Below are 24,171 nucleotides of genomic sequence, written 5' to 3'. Positions count from 1 at the left end.
AGTTGTTCTGCTTCTTTTTATCGCAGGTGCTCCTTTGCCACCGCTGAAACTGGGACATTCGATCTGTGCCCTGAAAGCAGATGAAGGTCCGTGCAAAGCTATCCACATGCGCTATTATTTCAACATTCAAAGCCGTGAGTGTGAAATATTTGAATATGGAGGATGCCATGGCAATGAAAACAACTTTCTAACACTGGAAGAATGTCAGAACAAGTGTGTGGTAACAGGCCAGTACCCATTCTCCTATTCTCATCAGTTCTTCATTTGCATTTGTTAATTGTCATCCATAAACCATATGAATTTTAGAAGTAGAGGTCCTCTTTGGTTCCTGTTAATACAGTAATGTGATGCTCCCAATTATGCTCCCAATTATTCTACTACGTTGTAGTCATCTGGATTATTTTAGATTCTGGAAGCAAAATTCTGGATTTGGGAAGACAAATTGTGATTTATTTATTGTTTAGTGGACCTGTAGAATAGAGAGTAATGCAAGAAAGCTTATTTTCTGGCTAAAGCCATGTTTTGAAAGAGTTGTTAAAGTAAAATTGATTTTGAGGCTGGGCTAAACTGTTGGCCAGAGCATTCATTGCTTTTGGAATATCATACCCAATTTCTGATTCCACACTTCTCTTTGTTCGAGAAGCTGATACAAGCTATCCAAAATCTTGAACACCTGCCATGATTCAACAAAATTAGAACTGCAGTAATAAAATAGTTCTCTTTAAAAATGTCAGTTATAGCTGTTTGGCTTAAAATATCTGTTTTGTTGCAACTTCATCAGTTAATCATTAGAAAGAGGAAAATGAGATCCAAAACATGATACACAACAAAATATACAGAAAGTGCCTTGTGAATGCCATTTTTGCTATTAAAAATTATCATCATAATTAACTAGGGCCTTCAGCATTGTGAAGGCTTTACAGAGTAAAGGGGGGTTGTTTTCTTACCTGTAAAAATTGAGCCAGAATAGTGCGATTAAATAGAGCACAAACCTCAGAGGGACTGTATGTATAAATAATAGCCAAGTTTAACCTGAGATGTTGTACCTGAGCAAAGTTTCATTGATGAGAAACTATCAGAACAGCTAACAGAAGGAAGACATGTCTTTCCTAACAGGTTTTCTCTGGTCTTCATCCCTTTGATCTTTCTAGCAAGGAGACTGTATGCATTCTATGCGATCCCTGAATGTGATCCCTGAATTTTATAATGAAAGCAGATTTCAGTTATTCTTCCCTCAAACAACCCCATGCATGTAGGATAATTTCTGCCAGGATGGAAAAAAAAAAAACAGTACAAAATGTCACCAACAACTTGTGAAAGTGATAAAGATCAGATCACTACATTCTTTAATTGAATGTCAGTTTTTCACTGCAGTTAACTCTCAGGATTGATTTGAGACTATTTTTTAACGGCTTCTATTATCCACTGATAAGCCTTGGAGACCAGATGTACTCCAGTGAAGAAGGAGCAAGGATCAATTGCAGTCTCACTCTGTCCTCGAGTCATATATGGGTAAATGTAAATTATATTAAAATAAGATTTATATTGAAATCACTTATCACTAAGGAATAATGTTTTGGATATCATAATTCCTTTGTTACTAAGTAACATCATCCAGAATTTTAAGTCAAAAAAAAGAGATGGCATAGAGAAAAATATCTTTCTGAATATAAACATCTTGCAATGAATGAAAGCATACCCAAATTGAATGAAATTCTGTCCTTCTACTTGGGCTTGAATTGAGTCATAACCCAGCTCTCACTGAACTGGCTGAGAAGGCAAAGAACCTTCACATCATTGATTTGATTTCTTTTCATGTTGAAATCACAAATATTGCTAGAATTGCAGATTAGTATTCACATCTAGCACTAAAATGACATTTGCTCCTTTTTTACCTTTAATGTTTTGTTCTTACATTTCTGCAAATTGTTCTGTCAAAATTGCTAGCTGTTCATTCTGTTGAGAACCCTGCAATATTTAAGGAGAGCAAATAGCCCTGTGCTAGTTAGAGCACAGCTCACAGTCAGTAAGAAATTTCCATTTTCTTGTATTGCGGCCTAAGTGCTAGTTCTGCTGTCTCTATTTGGGTCATTTTCTTCAACTAGAATATGCCAGTTTTAGTGATTGGTAGTAGAGGAAACTTGGAGGGCAAGAGCTGATCTTGTTTCAAAAGTAGGCTGAAGACTGACACCCACCAAACTGGGTGTAAGAATTGGGTGATGATATTTTGATGAGTATTAAAGAAGAATTAATTTGATTTTAAGGAATCATAGAATCATTAAGGTTGGAAAAGACCTTCAAGACCATTTGGTCTAGCCATCACCCTACTACCAATGTCACCCACTAAACCATGTCCCTAAGCACCAGGTCCAACCTTAAAGAGTTAAACATTATACAAATTCTGGCTTTAATATTTTGCATAGTTATTCCCTGTTTCCTTGACAGTGGTCTTTCTACACTTGCATCTTTTGTTTTGTCATATAGCTTCTACAAGTCATAAGTTTGTATCAAGGATTTAGCTGATTTTATTTTTTTTCCTCTACACAATCAGCTCAAAAATTATTTCTGTATTTATTGAACTTTCATAACAGAAATTAATAAAACTTACAATTGAATTCCATAGTTAATGCATATATTTAAGTTTTAAAAAGTCAGCAAGGTCATTCTAAGAGAAAAACCTTCCTTACAAGGCATTTTCCTCACTTCTACAGCTATACTCCGCGTTTTGTTTGGAAAATTGTGATTAATCAGTTTCTAGTTACAGCTCCACACAGTTAACAATACAGTCTTTCAAGATAAAAAATGATAAGCTCTTTTTCTTGATTAGCATTCGTAGTCAAAAACTATTTAGGATGTGAAGATAGCTCTTCTTTTTCTGTCACCAGGCTAGCTATTGGCACTTCACATCTGGTATCTGGTTTTGGTTTTCAGCTGGACCTACAGCATTTCTGCAATTTTCAGAGCAGGGTTGTTTGCAGGACTGCAGCTGCCAGTATCTCATCCAAAACATCTGTTTTCCTTGTGATTTGGAGTGTTTGTCCTAAATTCCAGTTTAAAGGCTAAGACTGAAGAAGGTTCACAGGTGCAGAATTTGGGTTGAAGAGTGTATAAAAGCCATGATCAGGTGCCACGAGTGAAGTTCTGCAAAATTATTTCTTCAATCTAATGTTGATATTTTGATTAATAGTGTTATTTTGACTCTGACACATATGTTGGATCAATACCTGAAACAGATCTTCTGAACCAAATCCTATGCTAGCATGTAATTGGCTTAATTCTGTAGAATGAAATGAAAAAATCATTTAAAATAAGAGCTGGCACAGTGTCTATCTACATGTTGGTACTCAGCCTGGGTTCCAGTATTTGGTATGTGCTTAATTATGGTCCAAGAATTTGCAAATGTAGAGTCTGCAGTGAGGAACTGGAGCAATAGAGGCTCAACATTTCTGTATTCTCTGAATGAGTAACTACAGAATAAAATGGTTTGGCGTCACACACAGTATGCTGTCAAACATTAAATTCATCTTTTTTTTTTTAAAGTAGTAGCTTCTATTTGTTAAGCCTGGTTCTGTGCAGTCTCACATTACATTATGTTCATCTTAGTTAATGTTTCTGTTATTTATTACTGCAGAAAGATAACTAATTTAGTAACAGAGTAGAAATCAGACTAAAAAGACAGTGCTGACTGGTAAATTCTTAAAAATAAAGAAAAATCTAAGAGCTGTTCAGAGAATTTCCACTGTGAAGAATGTGAAGGTAAAGATTGCTAAAAGTAAGCTAAAGGGAAGTTTTGAGATGTATAAAATCAAAAGAAATAATGTGAATAGCCAAAATGTCTAATTTTTCAGCATTAAGCACAAATAAATAAGCTAACATGAGTGAACTGCAGGGCTCCTTAAACTGGAATATTAAAAAAGAATATGGATGAATAAACCATCAAAGATGGAAACTAATGATTCCCAGAGCTGGTTAGAGTCAGCACAAGAAGGTTTAGAGAGTCCAAATACAAGCTGGCCACTTTAAGCTTCTCTAAGACAATGTTTTGATTCAAGATGCCTAGTTCTGATTCACGTCTCCTAGAAATCAAGTGCATTTTTTGTTTCTTGTGCTTGAAGGTCACCACTTCAGAGAGTGGATAGGAGTAAAATTGCAAATGGCAACACAAGCACAAAGGTCCTAATTTTCAATGCAATGAATGTTTATCCTGGAAAGAATATTTAAGCTTTCCAGTATGGAAAAAATACCTGTTGGTAAAAGGTTCTGGACATGACAGCAATTTTTAGGTCAGTTATTTAAACAGTAGGTCTACTCAGAGTTATAGTTTGTTTACAAAGAAGAAATTAACTCAGCTGTGGATTTGGCTTTTTGAGCAAAACCAGAAGCAAAGAGACAATGTTGACATGGTGTAAGATTAAAATACTTTAGGCCTGTATAAACTCACAATAAATTCTTCCTGTTTTGTGCCAGAAGGGTAGAGATCACATCAAAGTCTGATTGCTGACTTTGGCCTGAACGAGACAGCTGAGTGGAATTAGTGAAATAGCCCAAAACAATTGTCCTGAAAATAATTTTTTGTTTGTTTGTTTTTTTGTTTTGTTTGTTTGTTTGTTTTGGTTTAAGTCAGGTCATAGGTTTAATGCTAAAGGCATAGCCTCCTACTAACAGGAAGCACTGGAAATATATTCAAACAAATGATTTGTCACTCTCAAGTGCATGTCATATCTTTGAATAGTGTTTTTTTAAGAATGCCAGTTGAATTATCCCAGAGACAAAAGGAAAATGTAGCATGATACAATTTCTACCGAATATATTTGCTTTGAAAATACAACACAAGCAACGTTTTCAGAAGGAAAAGAAAAAAGTCTAGAATAACAAACTGGTAGGATTGTGGCACACAGTGGCAGTATAACTGACACTTAAACCATATTAGCTATCAGCACCTCTTAGAATGGGAGCCAAGGAAGGTATAACAGTATATAAATGACAGTTGCAAACACTTGCTCTCAAATATGAGTGGAGGATGAATTGTTAAAACTAGTTTCAGTTTTAGGCTGTGAAGAGATTGTTGTAACTAGTGTGTGTGGCAAGGAAAACCTTATGAAAATTACAAATTGCAGAAAGGGTAAGGATGCAGATGGCTGAATTATCTTATGTTACTGCTTAAATAACAAGGAAGGGCACAGCAGTAACTCCATTTTTTCCAGTAGGAATTGTTTTCTGCCTGGTGCTTTAATATTGCAAACATCATAAGGAACACTTTATACTGACACTTTTTGGCATAGTGAAGGGAATTGAACAGCATAAGAGAGGTTTTTGTTGTTAACTAGATCTGCTCCAAAGCTATATTAGCACTATCAGTAGCTGAAGTAGTTGGGTTAAATTAACCTAGCCTCTTTTGGGGATTAAGATTACATAATGCAGGATTCTGGCTCCAGTAACATAAAGAGAAATTTCCCTGTTCAATTCAATATGGGCATAATTTAATTCCAGCATTTTCCATATCCTCTTCTTTCAAATATAGCAGGTCTTCTCATATGAAAGAAACAATACTTCAGTCCTTCAGACCATGATTTTGTGCTACCTCTTTAATAAAGAGAAGAAAGGAGGGGAAGAGATGTTGTGTTCTTCCTCCTCAGTGCTCATAGTCATGCGAAGCAATCTGGTACTACCAGTGAAACTTTATGTCTCTACTTTTATTAATTATTTTTCTTTTTATTTATATTGTAGAATTCTCTCTGAAGATGATGCTAGCAAAAATGAAGCAAGGTAACTGTTTACATACTAATCTCAGACTCTTATACAATAAGGTATTTAGCCTCTTTTGATAGGTTCTTTATGTTTGTTCCAAGCTGTCTCCTAATAACAACAATGCCATACTAAACTGAGTTATTATTTCTAATCTTCTTCGTCCATATTCATCAAAGACTTCAAGGACAATTGTGGTCACTGTGGTCAGACACTTTTCCCTAAAACAAACATATTCTCTTTCTTCAATAATCAGAAAACTGTGATTATGCAGAGAATCAAACAGTATGTAGTTAGCCATAATGTGGAACTTTTTTATTGTGTGTTTTGAGAATAATCTAAATACTCCCTCTACTGTTAGCAAAAATAGGAAAAATCACTCTGAAACAGAGCTGTTTCACATATTGCCTGTGTAAGAGATAACAGGATTAGTGTGGCCTCTCTACTCAAAAATGCAAGAGAGCAAATTTTCCTCTGCAGAACTACTGAGTGGGCAGACTGTTTTACAGAAATTTAAATGCCCAATGCTCAGACTTCCTAAGTAGCCAATGAAAAATGGCTAGGTCCTACCTTAAGCACTGAAAATCACCTGCTTGGAACATTGTGGGGTCTGTTGAGGTGTAACCCGTGATCCTAACATGGATATTTAGGTCTGACACTTAGAGCTTGTGAAGACTTATTGCACGCCTCCTCATTCCACATTTGAGGCTTATCTGGATTGGGCCCAATACTGGTAGCCAGAGTTCTCCTTTGATTTCATCAGAAATCAACTCTTCTTTCACTGCTTACCAGGATCTCGCTCCTTCTCCTTACTTCCTATTGAACTGGTATGCATTTAACTCCCCATAGAAATACCAGTATTTGCATACACAGTTTGAAATAGACTAAATCATTTGTCTCTACTGAATGGTATTCTGGAATATTTTTATACTGAGATTATGGTTTTCTTTTCCCTTTTTCTACTCTCTCTCCTATTCTTAATGCATTGAGAAATCCTGGGTTTTATGCTATAGAAATTTTAAAAACTGATTTTCCATAGATGCTTCAGAAGTTTTGCACTGCTTCCTTTAATGTCTTACTCTAGTTCCTGCTTTTATTGACAAAAAAGAACATATTCAGTTAACTTTAGCTCATGACTATAAACACCATTACATATTTACTATTGTTCCCAGTAATGTATTCTTGAATATTAATCTGTGGAGAAAGACATGTCATTTAGAAGTGTAATACTAGTTTGTATGGTTAGGATTATACTGCTGTATTGTCTTCATGGCCTCTCTCTGCAAAAGTGGCTATAAAGGTTAGCTGTGAGCTCAACTTACTTGAATTTAATTTTCTCTTTCTGCAAGAACCACTTTAATATAAGGATTTTCAAAATGAGGAGCAAATGTTTTTATTTACATACCTTTATTTTCCACCTTCCTTTTTCAGTTAATATCTAATTTATTTATACTTTTTTTTTTTACTCTTATTTGACAATATTATGCAATATACTGGCAGAAAATGTCAGTTTTAATGAAAGATCAAAATTAAGCTATCCAGAAGCACTTAAATTAGTCAATTTCTTTAATATATGCAAGAACATTGTAATGGTTGAATTTTCCTTGATCTCTGAAAATGACATTTTGCTATTAATGAAGCTTTATAAAAAGTGAAATGCAAGATATTGACTGTTATTTCTTGGGAAAACTCAATTTATGAGCTATTATGATGCTTGATATGAGTATTTGATTTGTCTCGAACTTAGTAATATTGTTTGAGCAATACTTTTGAATAAGTATACAGTTAAAAATAGAGGTTATAGGACAAACTTCTTTACTGCTCCATAATCTACTCCAAAAGCATTAGGGACTTCAAAGTAATTGTTCTGTAGTCATTTTTATTAAAATGCACACTGTTTTAGTCTCACCTCTCTGTTAACTTTCACATATAAGAACTGCCTCATGTGTCACATCTGACACAACTGTTTTATATGAAGACTAAATATACTTTGCTAGTCAGCTCAGTAAAGTATCATATTTCAAAGTATGTACTAGCAAGAATTTGAGAATATCTCCAGATATATTTTATTATTTTTGTCATGATTTTCTTTTAAAATTATAATTAAGGAGAAAAAAAAAATGAATACAGTGAAAGACAACATTTGAGGATCATTGTACAAAGATATGTTTTTCTTCACTGCCAGAAGCTGTGATATCATGCCTGGTTATTCAGTCAAATCATGTAGTATTAATTTATTAAAATGTTCTTCTTAGATATTGTAATTACAGAGCATGAACTAGGAACTGAGACTGAAAAGTGGTAGTCAGAATAGTTGTTCTGCCTTCTAGTTTCCTGTATCATTTTATAGCAGTAGACTGTCCCAGACAAAATGCATTGTTAGATTTCTGATAGAAAAAATAGAAATAGATTAAAAAAAAAACAACTATTTCCTTTTTCCTTCTATTTTAACAGTGTCTTCTGAGTCATTCACACCAACATTGGCTAAAACTACATAAATGGGAAGAATGTGTACTTAGGTTCAAATGATCCAGCTGTGATTTAATTTTATTTTTTTTTTTAATTCAGAGTTAAAACTAATGTTCATCTTAGAGCTTCAGTGTAGGAGGACAGCTAGAGGAGTCATCAGTACTCATTTTCCAAGGTACAATTGAATGGTTATTTGAAAAAAGAAAAAAAAAAAAAAGCAATAACAATGTCCTATAATGCTCTAGCACAGTATCGCAGTGTTATATATATAGAACAAAAGCAGTACACTAAAGCAGCAGTTATTTTACAATTGGTCTTTAGTCTAAAGATGCAGGTTTATTATATCAACTTTTTCCAGTTCTTTTGTTGTCTTACAGTGTGTTTTGCTTTTTTTTTTTTTTTTTCCTTCCCTCACCCTGTTCATCATTTACCATTGTTTGTAGAAAAGCCCGACTTCTGTTTTCATGAGAAAGACCCTGGAACCTGCAGAGGCTTCTTTTCCAGATATTTCTATAACAAAGAGACAAAACTATGTGAAATATTCAAGTACGGTGGGTGCCTAGGAAACCAGAACAACTTTAAGAGTTTGGAAGAATGCCAGACTACCTGCCAAGGCAACTGTAAGTTGTTGTCCTTGTTATTCTTAGCTTTATTCTTGTATAAACAACATTGTGTTTTGAAGGTAGTTGGCATGGGAAAAAAGGCAATGTAGGAGACTCCAAAGCAGCAATAATTTATACCTGAGATTAACACAATTATATATTCTTAAAAATACATACAAAAATAAGAAATATAAAGTAAAAAGGAAAAATATTTTTAAAGTGGTATGTACTGAATTTTAATCAATATTGCAGGACTCCTGCTGTTTTATTTTTCCCTGTCAAATAACTACATGCATTTTAATTCCACAAACCCCTGCAAAAATATATGTTAACCTTGTTGAACCTATTGTATAAAAGAAACATGATATTACTATTTTTTTGAAAATTGCATATTCTTTAATATATCTAAGTTGAAACAAATAATGAGTGATATATAATTTGAAACAGAACATTGAAAGTAATGCAGACAGATGCAGTAATTGAAGTGACATCAATTTTAAGTGAAGAAGGGACTTGGTCCAAAATGTGCTGTCTCCTGATTGTACCTTGATATTAGAGCACTGCATTTCTCCATTAAACTTGCTGTTAGAAAACAGATTTTATAAGCCCATTTTCTTGAGCAGAAATCTGGGGAAATATATTTTGAAATATATTGTGAAAATATTAAAGAAGGCAGAGACTTAACAGTAACAGAGATTATAAAGACAGGGAATGAAGAAGTGGACCTATTCAGGTTGCAGCCACATCACTAAGTCATCTTTTTCATTATTTTTCTTTTTAAATCTAAGATATGTTAGCTGTTTGGCCTTGCAATGTTATAAAAAGTTTATATATTTTAAGCCATACATCTGAATCTATTCCTTTCAAAACATGTCTTGTAAAGAAAAGCGGGATTTCTGTTTCTACTGTTTCCTTACTCTGGGTTGCTACCTTCCCACCAAAGAATCATGCAAAACTGGTCCTTCATCTGAATGATTTAGCCATGCAGTTTAGGCTATGAAACAGCCACTTAGACTAACCACAGATCATTCTTCCACTTCCTTGTCTTCCTAGTTCCTATGAATCTTTCTATATCAGAATACAGTAACCTTCCTAACTCTACCTAGCTTCTCAGAGCACTTAATTATATTCGTAGTTTAAGATACGTTTTCCCACCCAGAACTTCTGGACCCTTTTGCTTTATTTTTTATCTAGTGGGGCTATTTCCAGGACAGTTTCAAGTGTCCTTTCAGTAAGGGGAACCTGAGCTCATTCATGTTTAGAACAGGAAAGACCCACTAAGGTTCCTTTTTCAAGGATTTTCAAAAAATACACGTATAGAGCCAAATGCTTTTCCCCTACCTTTTGCTGAAGCATTCCTTCCTGGGCTCTGATTCCATTTTTATCTTCTGGACTAAAAGTTGCAAAATGCTTTTTAAAAATTATTTTATCATTATTTTATTTTATTTTATTTCAATCTGAAATAACACCTAATTGTAAATTTGTGTGAATATCAAAGAAGGGAGCCATGGTTTCAACAGGCAGAAGTTTTTACCTTAGTGATACTGAAACTTTGATAGCAATTATTTTGTGTTTTTCCTCATTGCTTTCCATTCATTTTTCTTTTAGCAAACTTATTGCCAGATGCTCCAACTGAAGATCATCCTAACACTGTGAACAGTAGCTCCCCAGAGGAAGAGCACAACCAGTTTCCCAGGATATTTGGTAAGAATTTGCTTTTGTTGTTTATAATTTTCCTTTTTTTGATGAAGCAGTCAGTCACTCTGAGGCTTGTCCATATAGTTTATTTGAGAATAGATATGTAAGTTGAAATACAGAAGTCTAATGAGCCAGTAACATGCAAACTAGCTTCACAGCCATTTTTTGTCAGTAATAATAAGTATTTTGAAAAGGGGTTATTATTGCAAAGGTTAGAATGTTTGCTAGTAATATAATAACAACCTCACCAGACCATATTTGATTTAAGTATTATATAAATAAAACTAAAGAAAAAAAAAAAAAGAATCCATCTCAAAATTGCTTCAGAATATGAGTTTCTTACCCCTTTGGGACTTGAGGGGACAAGGTAAATGGGTACCAATCATAGTTTACTTTCAGAACTTTGTTGTGTCTAGATAGCCTATCATTTATTGTTTCACCACCTTTTTTTTTCCTTTTAGTAAATTTGTTGCCAACTGCTCCAAATGAGAAGTCCAATATTATGAACAGTAGTTACCCAGAGGAAGAGCACAAGCAGTTTCCTAGGTTTTTCGGTAAGAATTTGTTTTTGCAGTTCCTAGGTCTCAGTCTTTTATGTGCACTCTGGATTTCCTGGGGGAAAATGGGTGGAAATGGAATATCTGAGACTAAAGAATGGGTTCCCATCTATGTCAATAGTTTCAATAAGCAGAGAAAGTCAAAACAAAAAAATATATTGCTACTTACAGATCTTCTATAGATATCAGAAAGTGGAATACTGATTACACTTTGTCCTCTTATGAAGTTATGTTCTTCCTGAAGGTCTGATAAACACAGAACTTTAAATACCGAAAGCAAAAGCAGTGTTGCAGAGTTGTTTTAGTCAAAATAAATCCTTTTCCAGGGCACTGTCAGAGCACTTAAAGTTCCTTTTACCCATTAAGAAAGAATTATATTTGGGTTTTGGAATATGGCGCAATATATTTATCATAATACATTTTCATTATTGTTAAGGTCATATTAAACTTAATTCATGGTTTGATTATAGTCAAGGTAAGTGTGAATGAATTTCATGTCTACTTAAAGGGATTTTTGCACAATTATGTAGTATAATGCAGATGAGGATCTGGACCTCTACTGTGGAGGTTTTTACAGTTTCTGCAGCTGGGGACTGTCCACTGTAGATTGCTGGTACTTGCTCACACTGTAAAGGGTGATTGAATTTGAGGCATATCATTTTTATGATCCACAGTTATGCAAGAGGAAACAAGAAACAGTTGGGAAAAGACTGAGCATTCTTACGAAGTATTTCTATTTGTCTTATTTTTGCATTTACACTTATTTGTACTTTTGGGGATTATGTGATAGTTTACAGATTCATCAATGCTTTTGTGTTTTATATGGTCTGTAGGATAATGGGCATGTAGGATAACATTCCTGTGCTCTTTGCTTAGAATTGTGTCTAATAAAGCTTGATTGTATGTTGTATTCTATTTATTTTGCTTGTACTATGATCACATGTACTGTTGGCTTGAGGTAAATTTCTGAGATAGCTGAATTGTTTACCACATACAAAACATTAAAATGACTGAATAAAAAACAGTAAGCCTCTTGGTAGCTTATTTTACTGAAAAATATTTGCATGACAAAAAGCCTGGTCGTAAATCTAGGGACATGAGTGCACATGTTCCCTGAAGGTTTCTACTCACAGTACGATCCCCCAGATTCCGAAAACAACTAGCCTATGCAAGCAAAGAGACGTTATTCCATGTGTTTTCTTAGAGGAAACTCAAAAAAAATGAAGGGTCCTTGGTTGTATCAGCAATAGTGAACTTTGTGGTAGAGCAGATTTCAGGAAAGAGATGAGGGTAGGAGGAAGGACAGAAGACTGGAAGGTTGGTGGAAAAAAGGCTGAAGTAACAAGGGTAGGTAGATTCAGTGTAACTGGATGGGTCAGGTAAGAAACATGACCTTGGAAGGACTGATGAGTTTCAGTGGAAAGTCTGAAGACCTCACAGTTCTTTCTCTGCAATATAACCTTTGTCTGTCTTACGCTAGCCTGCCTCATGCAGATACCTGCTGCGATTCTGTTTATCTGCCCATACCTTTCAGGCTGCTGGGATGGGCTAAAATCGTGTGTTTTGTGCAATCCCACTTCATGGCAATGAAACGGTAGGACCAAAACAGGCCACTGTTTTCTCCACAGGGCATAGCTTCCACTCCTGCTGTTACTAGAGGCAGGAGTATTAATTGAAGTTGCAAGGTGGAGCTATTTCACACAAATGTGCAAAGTGACTCCCATCACCCTCTGGGAGGGAGGAAAATCTAGTTATGCACATGCAATATCAGAATGGACTGCTTGGGATGGAGTGGCTGATTCTCATCTTCTCAAGCACAGGTGAAATAGCTCATCTGCTACTGTAACGTGTTTTGTATATTGGCCTGGCTATGTAGCTTCTTTTCTTTCTTTTTTCTTTTCTTTTTTTTTTTTTAAATACATGACCAACATTAAAAAATAAAAAATAAAAAATAAAAAAAAAAAAATTGCAAGGAGTTGTCCCTTATAGAATAACTTACCTTACAACTGAAATGCTATTTCCTCTTGATTTCAAGAAAAAAAATACATATTATTGGTGCTATGTATAACTTTGTCGTGATACCAGATTAGTAGATTTCCAACAAAGTTCTTGATCTTCAGAAGATTAAAGTCTTCCATGACCAAGAGAAACTAACTTTATCTGCATATAAACACAAGACTTCTAGTGTTCTCTGTCAGCAATGAACTTGCTGCAGAGAGCCAATATTGTTCTGGTCTTATTCTGCTATAAGATGTAAAACAATTTCTGGGGAAGTGAAAGTGAAGCCAAGAATCAAGACTTTCATTTTCAGATTAAATGAAGTGATCTATGGTACAAAATTGCAAGTGCTATATTCTACATTCAACTTGTGAAATCTAAGTGGGATGCAAGATCAAAAGTCGGTTTTCCACTCAGCAAGTTTGGAATGGCACACAGAAGCAGCTCCTGTTATTATTTCTTAGAGTCAGGGCCATATCTTTTGCCGATATAAACTGACACAACTATATTTGCTATAATGGATCTGAACCAATTTATACCTATAGAGTACTGTCAAGTGCAGATGACTCATTATTTTTGTAATAGCCTGTCTACTTGAGAAATCTTTTATTATCTCTCTGCTGTAACCAGAATGAGAAACTAAAGTCTGCATATAAAAATGTGGCAGTAAACCTGAAGTTTCATGAATGTCAAACACCTGTGTTTAGCAAAAAAGAATGCAGTAAGCATTGTATGCATCACTCATGAAGATAATTTCAAACTTCTTTTGTATTAAGATTATCAGTTCATTGTCACACATTCCAACCCCAGCTAAGCCTGAGGGAAAGCGGTTTTTGTTTCAAAGCATGTTTGAGATTATTTTTGATAAATGAATCCATGTCTGAATGTGCATGTTTCAGAGATTCCAATGTATGACCATATCATCTGTTTACATCAGAGAGGGGTTGTCTGGGATTCAAGGAAAGACAGTATTTAAAGAATTAAATCTTAAACCATGAACTTTAAAAGATCTCTAGGTAGCAGTGAAGGGTAAGATACACTAGTCTTTTTATAGGTAAGAACAATAGCCTTTTTTATTTATTGCCTGTTCATGGAATTAGTTTACCTAATTTTTCAGAGACAAAATATCAAATATTGTGGTTTTGGATCTCATTCTCTGACCACAACAAAATCAGTCTGAACATCTGCATCATCAACAGAAGAAGAGACAAATGCATCTACAGTGTTTTACTATAATAAAATGTGAAGCCTGTTTGAAAAGCTCCTGTAGAGATAGTGAGAGTTCCAGCTTCCAAACTCCACTTGAGATGGGTTCCAAGTTATTATCTTGATGGAGTTGCCATGTTTCTGAGGAACACTTCTTATTTCATTGTATCAGCGGTTTCCAAAAGAAAAGTTTACACTTGGAGAATGTTTGACTAATTCAGCTTGGAAGCTATTGTTTGTCGTTTGCCTATATGAATTGTAAATTCTTTTTTGCTGTGCCCATTTGTGACCTGACTTATGTCACGTATTTTTGGCAAATAATATGCATAGCAAATCCAAGGTTATGAACTTGCTATTGGATATTTAAAACCCATTTAAATGAGTTATTTTGGATAAACAGAATAGCTTGAGCACAAGGGCGAAGCCAGAGTCTTAAGGCCTGTTGCTGTCAATGTAAATACCACATAGTTCCATGTATAATGAAATTAGAAAGTATGTCATGACACATTAATTTGGGGGCTCATAGGATCTAATGGATGTTAGCATGTAATGATTTATGTAATGTAACGAATAATACTACTTGCACTGTAAAAAATGTTATAGCTAAAATGCAATCTAAATTGAGAACTAAGTAAAGATAAAAGCAACATTCCTGTCTGAAGTAATCTTTCAATAGAGTTGACATGTTCACAGACCTTCATAGACCTGTAATGATTAGATTTGGACAAAATAATTCTGATAGAGGAATGTGTATTTTTTGGCTTTTGTTTCTGCTGTTGTTTGGCTTTGTTTTTACTGTTTTCAGTGTGTACCCCTTCATCTCTGTGTAGTTCCGTGAGTTGTGGGATTTGCTTCCCCCCCCCCCCCCCCCCAAATGCAGGATATAAAGGCATTTCAACAACTCTTAGAAAAATAAGGTTGTAAAACCAAAACATTTGAGAGAGATACTCAAGAACAGGCATAATGTCAAAACTTATTGTAATATCATGTAAGCACAACATTAGAAGCTGGGGCTGAACAGAGAAAAATTACGTGGATCTAATGCTCCCAGTGACTATGTTAACACACTGGCTCACAGGCTTGGGAATGCCAACAGAGATGTTGGGTTGGGAATAAGACAGTACCTATTTTATGCTTACAGTAACTTGAAGTTAACAAATCTTTTAGTGGTCAGTATATTAAAATAAATTCACAATTTTCATGATTCTCAGCAGACCGGGAATAAAGTCATTTCATTTTTATTTTAATATACTGTCTTGTGGAAAAAAATGGCTGCTGTATGGCAAAATTGGATTTTTTTTTTCATGAGCTGTGTGCTTCTGTGAGTGCAAAGAATACGCAGATATTTTGAAAATGAAGATACAACTTTTAGAAACAGTACAATATAGATTCTGAATAACTTTCGGATGCCAGTCTGCTAGTTGCTTTATACATATGCAGATAGTCCTTATTCATCAGTTACCACAACACTTGCTCCTTGGCTCCAAAAGCTTATAATTGTTGTGAGAACTCATTCATTAGGGGACTTTGCAGTCTCTCTAGAAAATTCATACCAGACAAGTAATTTATATTACAAGTATATATATTTAAATTCCATTATAATTAACAAACCTGAACCATTTGCCTCTTTCATCGCTGACAAGTCTATGTTGTTCTTTTTAAGTACACTAATTTTTAAGTTAAAATAGGTAAATATGTTTTTTTCTGTTTTGTTTTTTTTTTTAATGTTTTTCTTCAATGATGCTGAACATTTGTTTTGAAAGCTTATTTCCTCTCCAGCTAGAATCTGGGTGAAGTTATTTCTGGGCTCAAGAGTTCTTGGAGCCAATACCAAACATATTGCAAGTTTATTTAGCTACCATCTTCATTATGAATAAAGGAGTAGATTTAATATCCATTGTATAACCTTGTGGGCACTTACTCTAGATCGAGATTGAACCTTACTCTTAAAATAATGTCACAGGTATCAAAAGAAACTAATTAGTACTCATGCTATAACTTGAAATTAATTTAATCTATCTTGAAATACCAGCTCATGACTCAGTTTTTGCTTTTACAGGATACTTTTTTGAGTAGTAGTACACTGTTGCTAATGTGGATTCAAATGTATTAGTAATTTAATTTTCCTGTCTTAGCTTTCCATAAATTACCTTTCTATTTCTGTCTGGGCAATTTTTCACAGTTTTTCACCACACTGGCCTATCAGTTATACTTAGCAGACAAGCTTTTTTTCAGCAAGTATAAGACATGCAAGACAAACAAAATGTAGCGTGTTCTTTTGGGATATTTTCTTGTCAGCCTCTTGAATTGCCCAAGTTAATTCATAACTTCTTGCTTCCAGCAACTCATCTGCTTCCCCCTTTTCTGAAAACAGGATGCCTTCAGCTCTGTTGTAACCCAAGTTATTCCCTAAAATTTTAACTCAGTCTTTCCTCTGAACCATGCTTTATGAATGCATAAAGTCCATTTATGCATTCAGATCTCAGTTACCTCAACTCTGCTACTTCTTGAAGGAAAATGGCATTCCTTTGTGTCCCTCATAACTGATGATTTAATGGCTCCCATTCTTGTTTTTTCTTCCTCTACAGCAGCTATTTGTCAGTTCTAATTTTGCATATGAGTTACTCCAGGGTGATAGGTGATGGAGTTTCTCCAGGGGTGAGCATGGGTGAGCTTGAACTTGTTCCAATTCCCAGGTACTTCATATACTTCAGGTTCATCTTCCAACGTTTCAGTTCTCACACTCACTTTCAGCAACACTGAAGATCCAAAACATCAGGCTACTCCATGGAATGGTAAAAAGCTAACAGCAGCACTAAAGCACCAGCATCACAGTTGTTTTGTGCACTTAACTCTTCACCCTTGATCCTCTTTATTCTGCGAGTTACAAACTTTTCCTTCATAATTGCTCAGTGTTTTCCAGTAGACCAAATTTTATTACTTAAGTCAAACTTTCTATATTCATGTGACAAACCTAATATTAATTTATTGAATCTTACATCAGAAATGCTGGATACTCTTACCTTGTATTTGATTTCAAAATGTCTAGCAGTAATTAGAAAAATTCACTTCATTATCATAAATATTTAACATATTTTTAAAGCTGTCCAAGATTAATTTATTTCACTCTGTGTTCTACAAGTAGCTCACTTGAAACTCCCCTAAGTGAATTTGAGTGCTATCTCCTACCACAGAAACAGCAATTTTAACACTAAATTTATAGGAAACAAACCTTGCTTTCATGATAAGGTTTTGTTGGCTTTTGGAATTCAAAGGGAGAATAACATTCGCTGTTATTTTTGGTAGTTATAACATGGCAGATGCTTATGTAAAATATCCTGGATTTTCAGAACAGAATTAAATTTGCCACTGAATTTCGTATAAATTCTAATTTCTCAAAGCTTCAAATCTCATATAAAATATCAACATAACGGAAAACTGGTTAATGACAGTGTTGTCTCTAACCTTTTTTTTCCTGTTATTTCTAGAACCACCTGCTATCCCTTCTTTGTGCATGACTCCTATGGATAAAGGACTTTGTAGAGCTAAAGAGACAAGATTTTTCTACAACTACTCAACTGGAAGATGTCGCCCATTTCACTATAGTGGTTGTGGTGGGAATGAAAATAATTTCACCTCCAGAAAGTCGTGTTTGAGGATCTGCAAGAAAGGTATGGGAAATGATACTGCCACAGACTATCACAAGAGGTAAATATTATGCACTCTATGGGCTGAAACATTCTTGCAACTTTTGGTAGTAAGTATTGTCCTGATAAAATGTAATAGTTGAAAGTCTTAGCAAAGTGCAACTGGTAATCAGAAGAGAGAGCTAGAGAGAGAAGGATGGACGCTAAAATACTGTGTGCAAGAGCAGACATCTTGACCTTGGTTAGGTAAGACAAAATGTTCTTTTTCCTCTTTTTTTCAAGAATATTTCTTGAAAACTAGATGTCTCATTTCTGATTATCTTGGATGTGTTAGTCATACAGCATCTTAACTTACTCTTTCATTTTACCTTCAGGATTCATTAAAAATAAAGGTGAAAGAAGAGTAATAAAAATCAAGAAGAAGAAAAAGAAACTGTCAGTAAAGGTTTTGGAAGAGGAAAGCATCCCTGAAAGAATACAACTTTGATTTTTATGGAAATGGGAAGTAAACTGCTCTTCACCTGTGAATGAAAGCCTCCAGTGTACCCAATTTAAGTATATGTACTGTACTCATTATTTAGATTGCATATTATTAAGCTGTTTATGTTTTTATTATGTATGCCTCCTTTATGTTAATAAATATTACTTCGTACTTTGGAAAAGAGCACTTAAAATGTAGTTTGACTATATAATTGCTAGAGATGAAACAGGACAGAACAGGCTATGTGGGCGTAGAACTCATAACAATTAAAAAGTAGGCAAGATTCAAATTTACTTTATTTCCCCATTCTTTTCTGAAATCTATTTTGGTCCTAAAAAAGAAGTATAAGGCTTGTCAAAGAGTAATCACTTGTCAAGCTGATTATTTCAATCTTAGATTAAAAGATGAGTCTACTGATAAAAAGAGGGAATAGGCAATGGATTTGTTTTAATCAGATTTATTTATTTTGGGTTATGCAAGCTAGATGCAACTCCACTGAAGTGCATAGAGTTAGACTTGTCAAATGAACGTGGATCAGAATTAACCCACCAAAAACATAAAGAGAATGTTCAAGTTGTAAATGTGTGACACAATGTGACAGAAATTTACAAAAAATAAATAAAATATATTTGTTGGGTTCATCGATTTATCCTTGTTACTGAAGTAGACTCATGGCTTGCAAGTTAATCATTTCTGGAAATATGTATTCTTGGGAAAAAAAAAAAAAAGGAACAAAACCCATTCATAGATGAAGAAATCAGTATAGTTGCTTTAGTGGTAACGGTACATTTCCTCTCCCGTTGACTTTAAGTTTGTTTATCGGGGGGGTGGGGGGGGGGGGGGTCTTTTGCTTCTGTTTGTTTTTGGTTTCTTGTCATTGTGGGTGGTTTTGTTTGCTTTAAGACTGACATGAGATAGTGGTTCAGTTCTTGTCCTTCTCCCAGGCACCTCTCTGATCTGGGTAGATCTTTTCTAACAAGATATTTTTCTTAAAGGAAAGAAAAAAGAAAAAAGTAGTTGGTTTCCTGGTAAGGTTCACAGAAATGCCCTGCCGCCTATAAAACAGAAGATAGAATACATTTTTCAAAAATATCCTTCTATCTTCTTTGATGCTGAAAATCTTTTTTTAATGTATCATGTTTTCTGTTTGTGCTTAAGACTACTGAGGATACTTACACTGCTGTTTGTGAGACGCAATGTGAAAATACATATCTGAAATAGACGTGAGGGGCTCAGACACTACAGCAAGGAGCAAGGACAACAATGACAGAATAATACATGATCTGTTGGACTAACCTGCCTTTGCCTGAGCACTACAAATTGCATGTGGTTTCAGAAAGCCTCTTGGTTTTTTATATACCCAGTGAACTTTGGACTAGCTCCACAAAATGGCTAACCTTATTGCTGAAAATTAAAGCATTTATGCATTCTAAATATCTGAGGGGGTAAGTAAAAGTTTTTTTATGCAGAAATTCTTATTTCTGGTGCCTAAGTCCTTTCATGACTCTCTTAATTTATGATCTACTAAGTGTGATTTGAAAAATGCTCATGAATTTGAAGTATAGACTAAAATATACTTATGTAGAGTCTTGCCATATGAAATGTAAGAGCACCACAGACTTAAACTGCAACAACAATATGAATCAGACAAGTGCATTTCTGACAGAGGAAACCTATAAACTCCATTTAGACACTTAGACACTGCTAAAGACTTGCAGTGTCAGTTCTTCGCAAAACTAATTTGGTGCAAGTGTCATTACCTACTACGATCAATTCCAGCTTGATGCCTTCCAGTTCTAGTTCACTGTTTTTATTGACCTTACTCTCCAGGTATCCTCTGTACTTCATAGGCTAGGAGTCGAGTCTGTAGTTGTGAGATGCACCACACAGGAGCAGAGCAGGAGGTTAAATACTTGGGCCAGCCAGCATTTGTCATTGCAGATAAGTGGAAAGCCTGTGGTTTAAACTGCTCCTAGGCCTTTCCACTTGAATTAGCACAGTACTGCACATTGCCTCCTAAAGCAGAAGCTGCTTGACACATGCTAGGTACAGGAGGTGGAAGCCTTACCAGTGTGCTGAACACCCCATTAATGCCACAGTTACCCTGTTTCTGCATTGACTCTGGCATGTGTCTGCCTGGCTAAGAATGCAGGTAAGTTCACAGGTGTCTGGACCTTTGCTTGTATAAACTTTATGATGAAGGCAGTAAATATATCTAATCTTCCAGTCTTAGTCATTAAAATTTCCTGTGGACTGCTGGTATTACAATTTAAGTAATCACTAGATATAATTTAAGTAATCACTAGATAGCGTGATGTACTTAGGAGTGGAGACAGCTGAATTTGGTGCGACTGCTTCTCCAGCAGCTTAGGGAATCAGTAAGGATATTGGTTTCAGATTAAAACAAGAGAGAGTGCCAAGTGCTGCTGGATAAGTATCACATTTACAACAGCCTCCTCCTGTCACTGGTCTCTGGCAGAGAGGCAGGGCTATCCTAAACACCACATTAAAATCCTCTTACAAAGATATGTGGTATTCCCTAGCATGATTTTGAGGTATTTGAGCATGATTTGCATTACACTAAAACCTCTTTTAGAGCTTTCATGTGAAAGAGAATGAAACTTGTTTTTTTAGCAGCAGGAGTACAACATTCAGATAACTCCACTATTTATTTGAATTTGCATTATTGGCAGCATTTCTTCTTTATAGAGAAAGTGTTTTTTCTCAGCATCAAGCCCAAATAGAGATGGCTGGGCAGAACTGTTTCTCACGAACTGTCCTCTGCCCAGCTTCAGTGGCTGTGACTGCAGCTGTAAACCTCGCATTGGTTTTAGATGAGATGGGACTCTGAGCCTTGTAGGGTTTAGGAGCAAGGGGAAGAGGGCTGCCCATAGTGTCTCTTAAAGCAGCCCACCAAAAAGACTAACAATTATTAGGGTTTGGTTTTATGAGATTATAACCTAGAATGATGATCTTTCTAAAAGAGAATATTCTGAATGAGACAGTAGATATGCCCCATCCTTGGAAGTGCTCAAGGCCAGGCTGGATGGGGCTTTAAGCAACCTGGTCTAGTGGAAAGTGTCCCTGCCCATGGCAGGGGGGTTGAGCTAGATGGTCCCTTCCAACCCAAACCATTTTATGATTTAAGATATCAGTACATATAAAAGAATGGGTGCATTTGTTTCTATACATATTGCCATTTGTTTGTACATAAATCATCCTTTCTGTCCCTGCAGAAACCTGGCTGTGTGGCTGCTTCCCAATTCTAAGTCTCCTGCTTGCAGAGCTCTCCTGCAGACTAACAGGTTCTCCTCGCTGAGCATGCTCTGTTGCTCTGTGCAGTCTTTTCTTCCAGAACTGCTGTAGCTAGGAGAGGACTAACAGGTACTCCCCCATGCTCTCTTACCCCGTAGTTACACAGTAGTAAGAAACTTTGCATGCATTCATTTTTTAGTAACAGAGATTAAACAAATGATTCTGTGATTCTGTGAAATGGTTAGTTGGGGAAACTCTTCTGTCATTGCTGAGACAGAAAAAGACTACAAAGTTATGGCATCTCAGCATAAATCAACTCTATTAACCAAGAAACCATTAGAAAGAGATTTATCTTTTAGACTTATTATGTAGAGTTCAGTGAGGAAAAAACAACAATAACAACAAACAAGCAAACAAACAAAAACTGGCACGTTATAGACAATAAAACAACAACAACATCAAACTGATTAGATTATAATCAGAAGTTTGGTGGAGGTACTGGGTTTGGTCACCATACCAGTTATCCATCTCAGTCTTTGTTATCTTGTTTTTGTATAGCTCTAAAATGCATTGAATTAGTTTTTCATGTAAAAAGGCCAAACTGAAGTGTGATCTGATTTGCATCTTCATTAACTCCACAAGAAATTATTTTTGTATCCTTCTCATTCATTCAGTTCTTGTCATTCTTGTATCTTTAATATCTGCAGAACAACCACATGCAAGAATATGAAAAAGATCTGTGCATTTCTCAAAGACAGGTCAAGGATGAATGGAGTAGGGGAACAGTTGGGCACAAGGAAAAGATAGGGAATGAGATGTCAGAATGGTGAAGATGTTAGAACATAAAGCTATGCTAACAAGTTACCAGTGACTATGTGCATTTCCAGTCAACTAGAGTCCCTTCACCCAGTCATTTCATTCCAGATTCTGCCCTCGTTGCTTTGGAGGAAATACGCACATTGCCATAAAATTTCTCCCACATTGTATGATGGGAGCCAACAAGCCAATGAAGTTACAGAGATTTGATGAATTTCCATGTATAACCTGGTGTGTGCCCTGGGTCCATTCTGGTGATGAAACAATATGTCTTTGAGAAATAATCTAAAGTCTTTTGACTCATCCTTTTTCCTCCCATTTTTTATGGGCATGCCTTTTTTTTTTTTTTTTAACCTTTGTTACCTAAGTCCTATCCCTTCCTTTTCTTTTCTTTCCATTTCCATTGAAATCAGAATTTCTCCTCATATCTCCAGTCCAACTCCTTTTTCAAAACTGCTAACATTTATTTAGAGTTTGGGAGTCTTTGTCCTTCTAGAATCTACCTTTGGAACATTTTCATGTGGATATACGGGTGATGTTTCATCACCGCTCTCTTTTAGTAGTATCTGCTGAGAAAGAATCCTGTTTGGATATATAATATGGGTATTAAGTGTTTAAATATGAACTCTAGTATTTTATTCATGGGCAATATATGACCAAGCGTCAGAAGTTTCTTCAGTTTTGTTTATCCCATGGTCCCTTTGAACCCATGGCACCGACACGTCGGAATTTGCTCACCAAGGTTTTTTTCACGGGACGCTCATCATCCGCCGCCTGTGCGAGAGGTGGGCAAGGCGGCCTGTCCCGGGGCAGCCTCGCGTCTGGAGGAGATGCTCGGAGGATGCGTTTAGATGCGGGTCCAGGGCAGGGAAGAGGAAAGGAGAGGCGAGGCGATGCGGGCGGCAGGGCCTGGCAGGAGCAGCCCGGCCGCTGCGCTCCAGGTGGCAGCACCGCGCCGCCAGGGGGCGCCGCTCCCGAGTCCTCGGGCAGGTGCGGGGCTGCACGGCCAGGAGCCCCCCGGGCACAGAGGGGCCTGGCCGGGAGGAAAAAGGGGGAAAAACACCGCCTGGCCTTGCAGCCCCTCCGTCAGCCACAGAGAGACCTCCCTCACTAGCGCAGCGCTGCAGAGAGGGGTTCTCAGCCCATCAGGAGTTGTCCCATTGTAAGCAAAACTATATTTATCCCTCAGCTTCTGAGATCAGATCAAAACTCATGGTAAGAGGTGGAATTAGTATTTTATCTTTTTTCTTCGCAAGGTTTTAAGCTTTGGTTAAAGCACAGTCTGTTGTGTTCATTTAGATCCCTTTTGAACGCCTCTCGCCCACGCTGTTGATAAGCAGGGGAGCTGGTACGGGTGTCATTTACATGCCTTTCAGCCAGAAAAAGGGGGAGCTGAGGCAGTGTGGGGGCCTCCCGCGTCTTTGAAGTGCAAATTGCACCAGCTGAGATGTCTCAAATACCTGTTGAGTAGGAGTAAGAAAGTTCCAGTGATAGCTAAATAAGTAGAATATAAGAATTTTGAAGTTAAAAACAACAACAACAAAAGCCCACACAACTCTACTGAACTTGACATGCCAAATCAAACATGGCCTATGTAATAAATCTCTCTAGTTAATTCAGATGTTGAGCCTGTCTTGAACATGTGTGCTTAGCTGGCATATATGGATCATTTTCTAGGCTATAGTGTATAGTGTACT

General features: G+C 36.1%; 1 protein-coding gene across 10 annotated transcripts in view; it reads left to right on the top strand.

The window, feature by feature from the left end:
* The window catches only part of TFPI (tissue factor pathway inhibitor), a 75,067-nt gene extending 56,022 nt beyond the window's left edge, over nt 1-19,045 (top strand). For 7 of the 10 annotated variants that reach the window (XM_083842941.1, XM_083842940.1, XM_083842946.1 and 4 more), the window contains 7 exons: nt 27-227; nt 5,728-5,766; nt 8,658-8,834; nt 10,425-10,520; nt 10,976-11,068; nt 17,764-17,946; nt 18,297-19,045. In XM_083842941.1, the coding sequence (XP_083699067.1) occupies nt 27-227; nt 5,728-5,766; nt 8,658-8,834; nt 10,425-10,520; nt 10,976-11,068; nt 17,764-17,946; nt 18,297-18,409 (902 nt within the window). In that variant the 3' untranslated portion in view covers nt 18,410-19,045. Of the gene's footprint in view, nt 1-26; nt 228-5,727; nt 5,767-8,657; nt 8,835-10,424; nt 10,521-10,975; nt 11,069-11,745; nt 12,977-17,763; nt 18,169-18,296 lie in introns of those variants that run through there. The other 3 variants (XR_014586422.1, XM_083842942.1, XM_083842943.1) reach the window with 3 other exon arrangements.
* Nucleotides 19,046-24,171: the final 5,126 nt, after the last annotated feature.

This window comes from Anser anser (assembly GCF_964211835.1).
Source record: "Anser anser genome assembly, chromosome: 6".
NCBI classification, from domain to species: Eukaryota; Metazoa; Chordata; class Aves; order Anseriformes; family Anatidae; genus Anser; species Anser anser.
The sequence above is the reverse complement of the archived record's forward strand: the minus strand, read 5'-3'. Positions and strand labels throughout refer to the sequence as shown.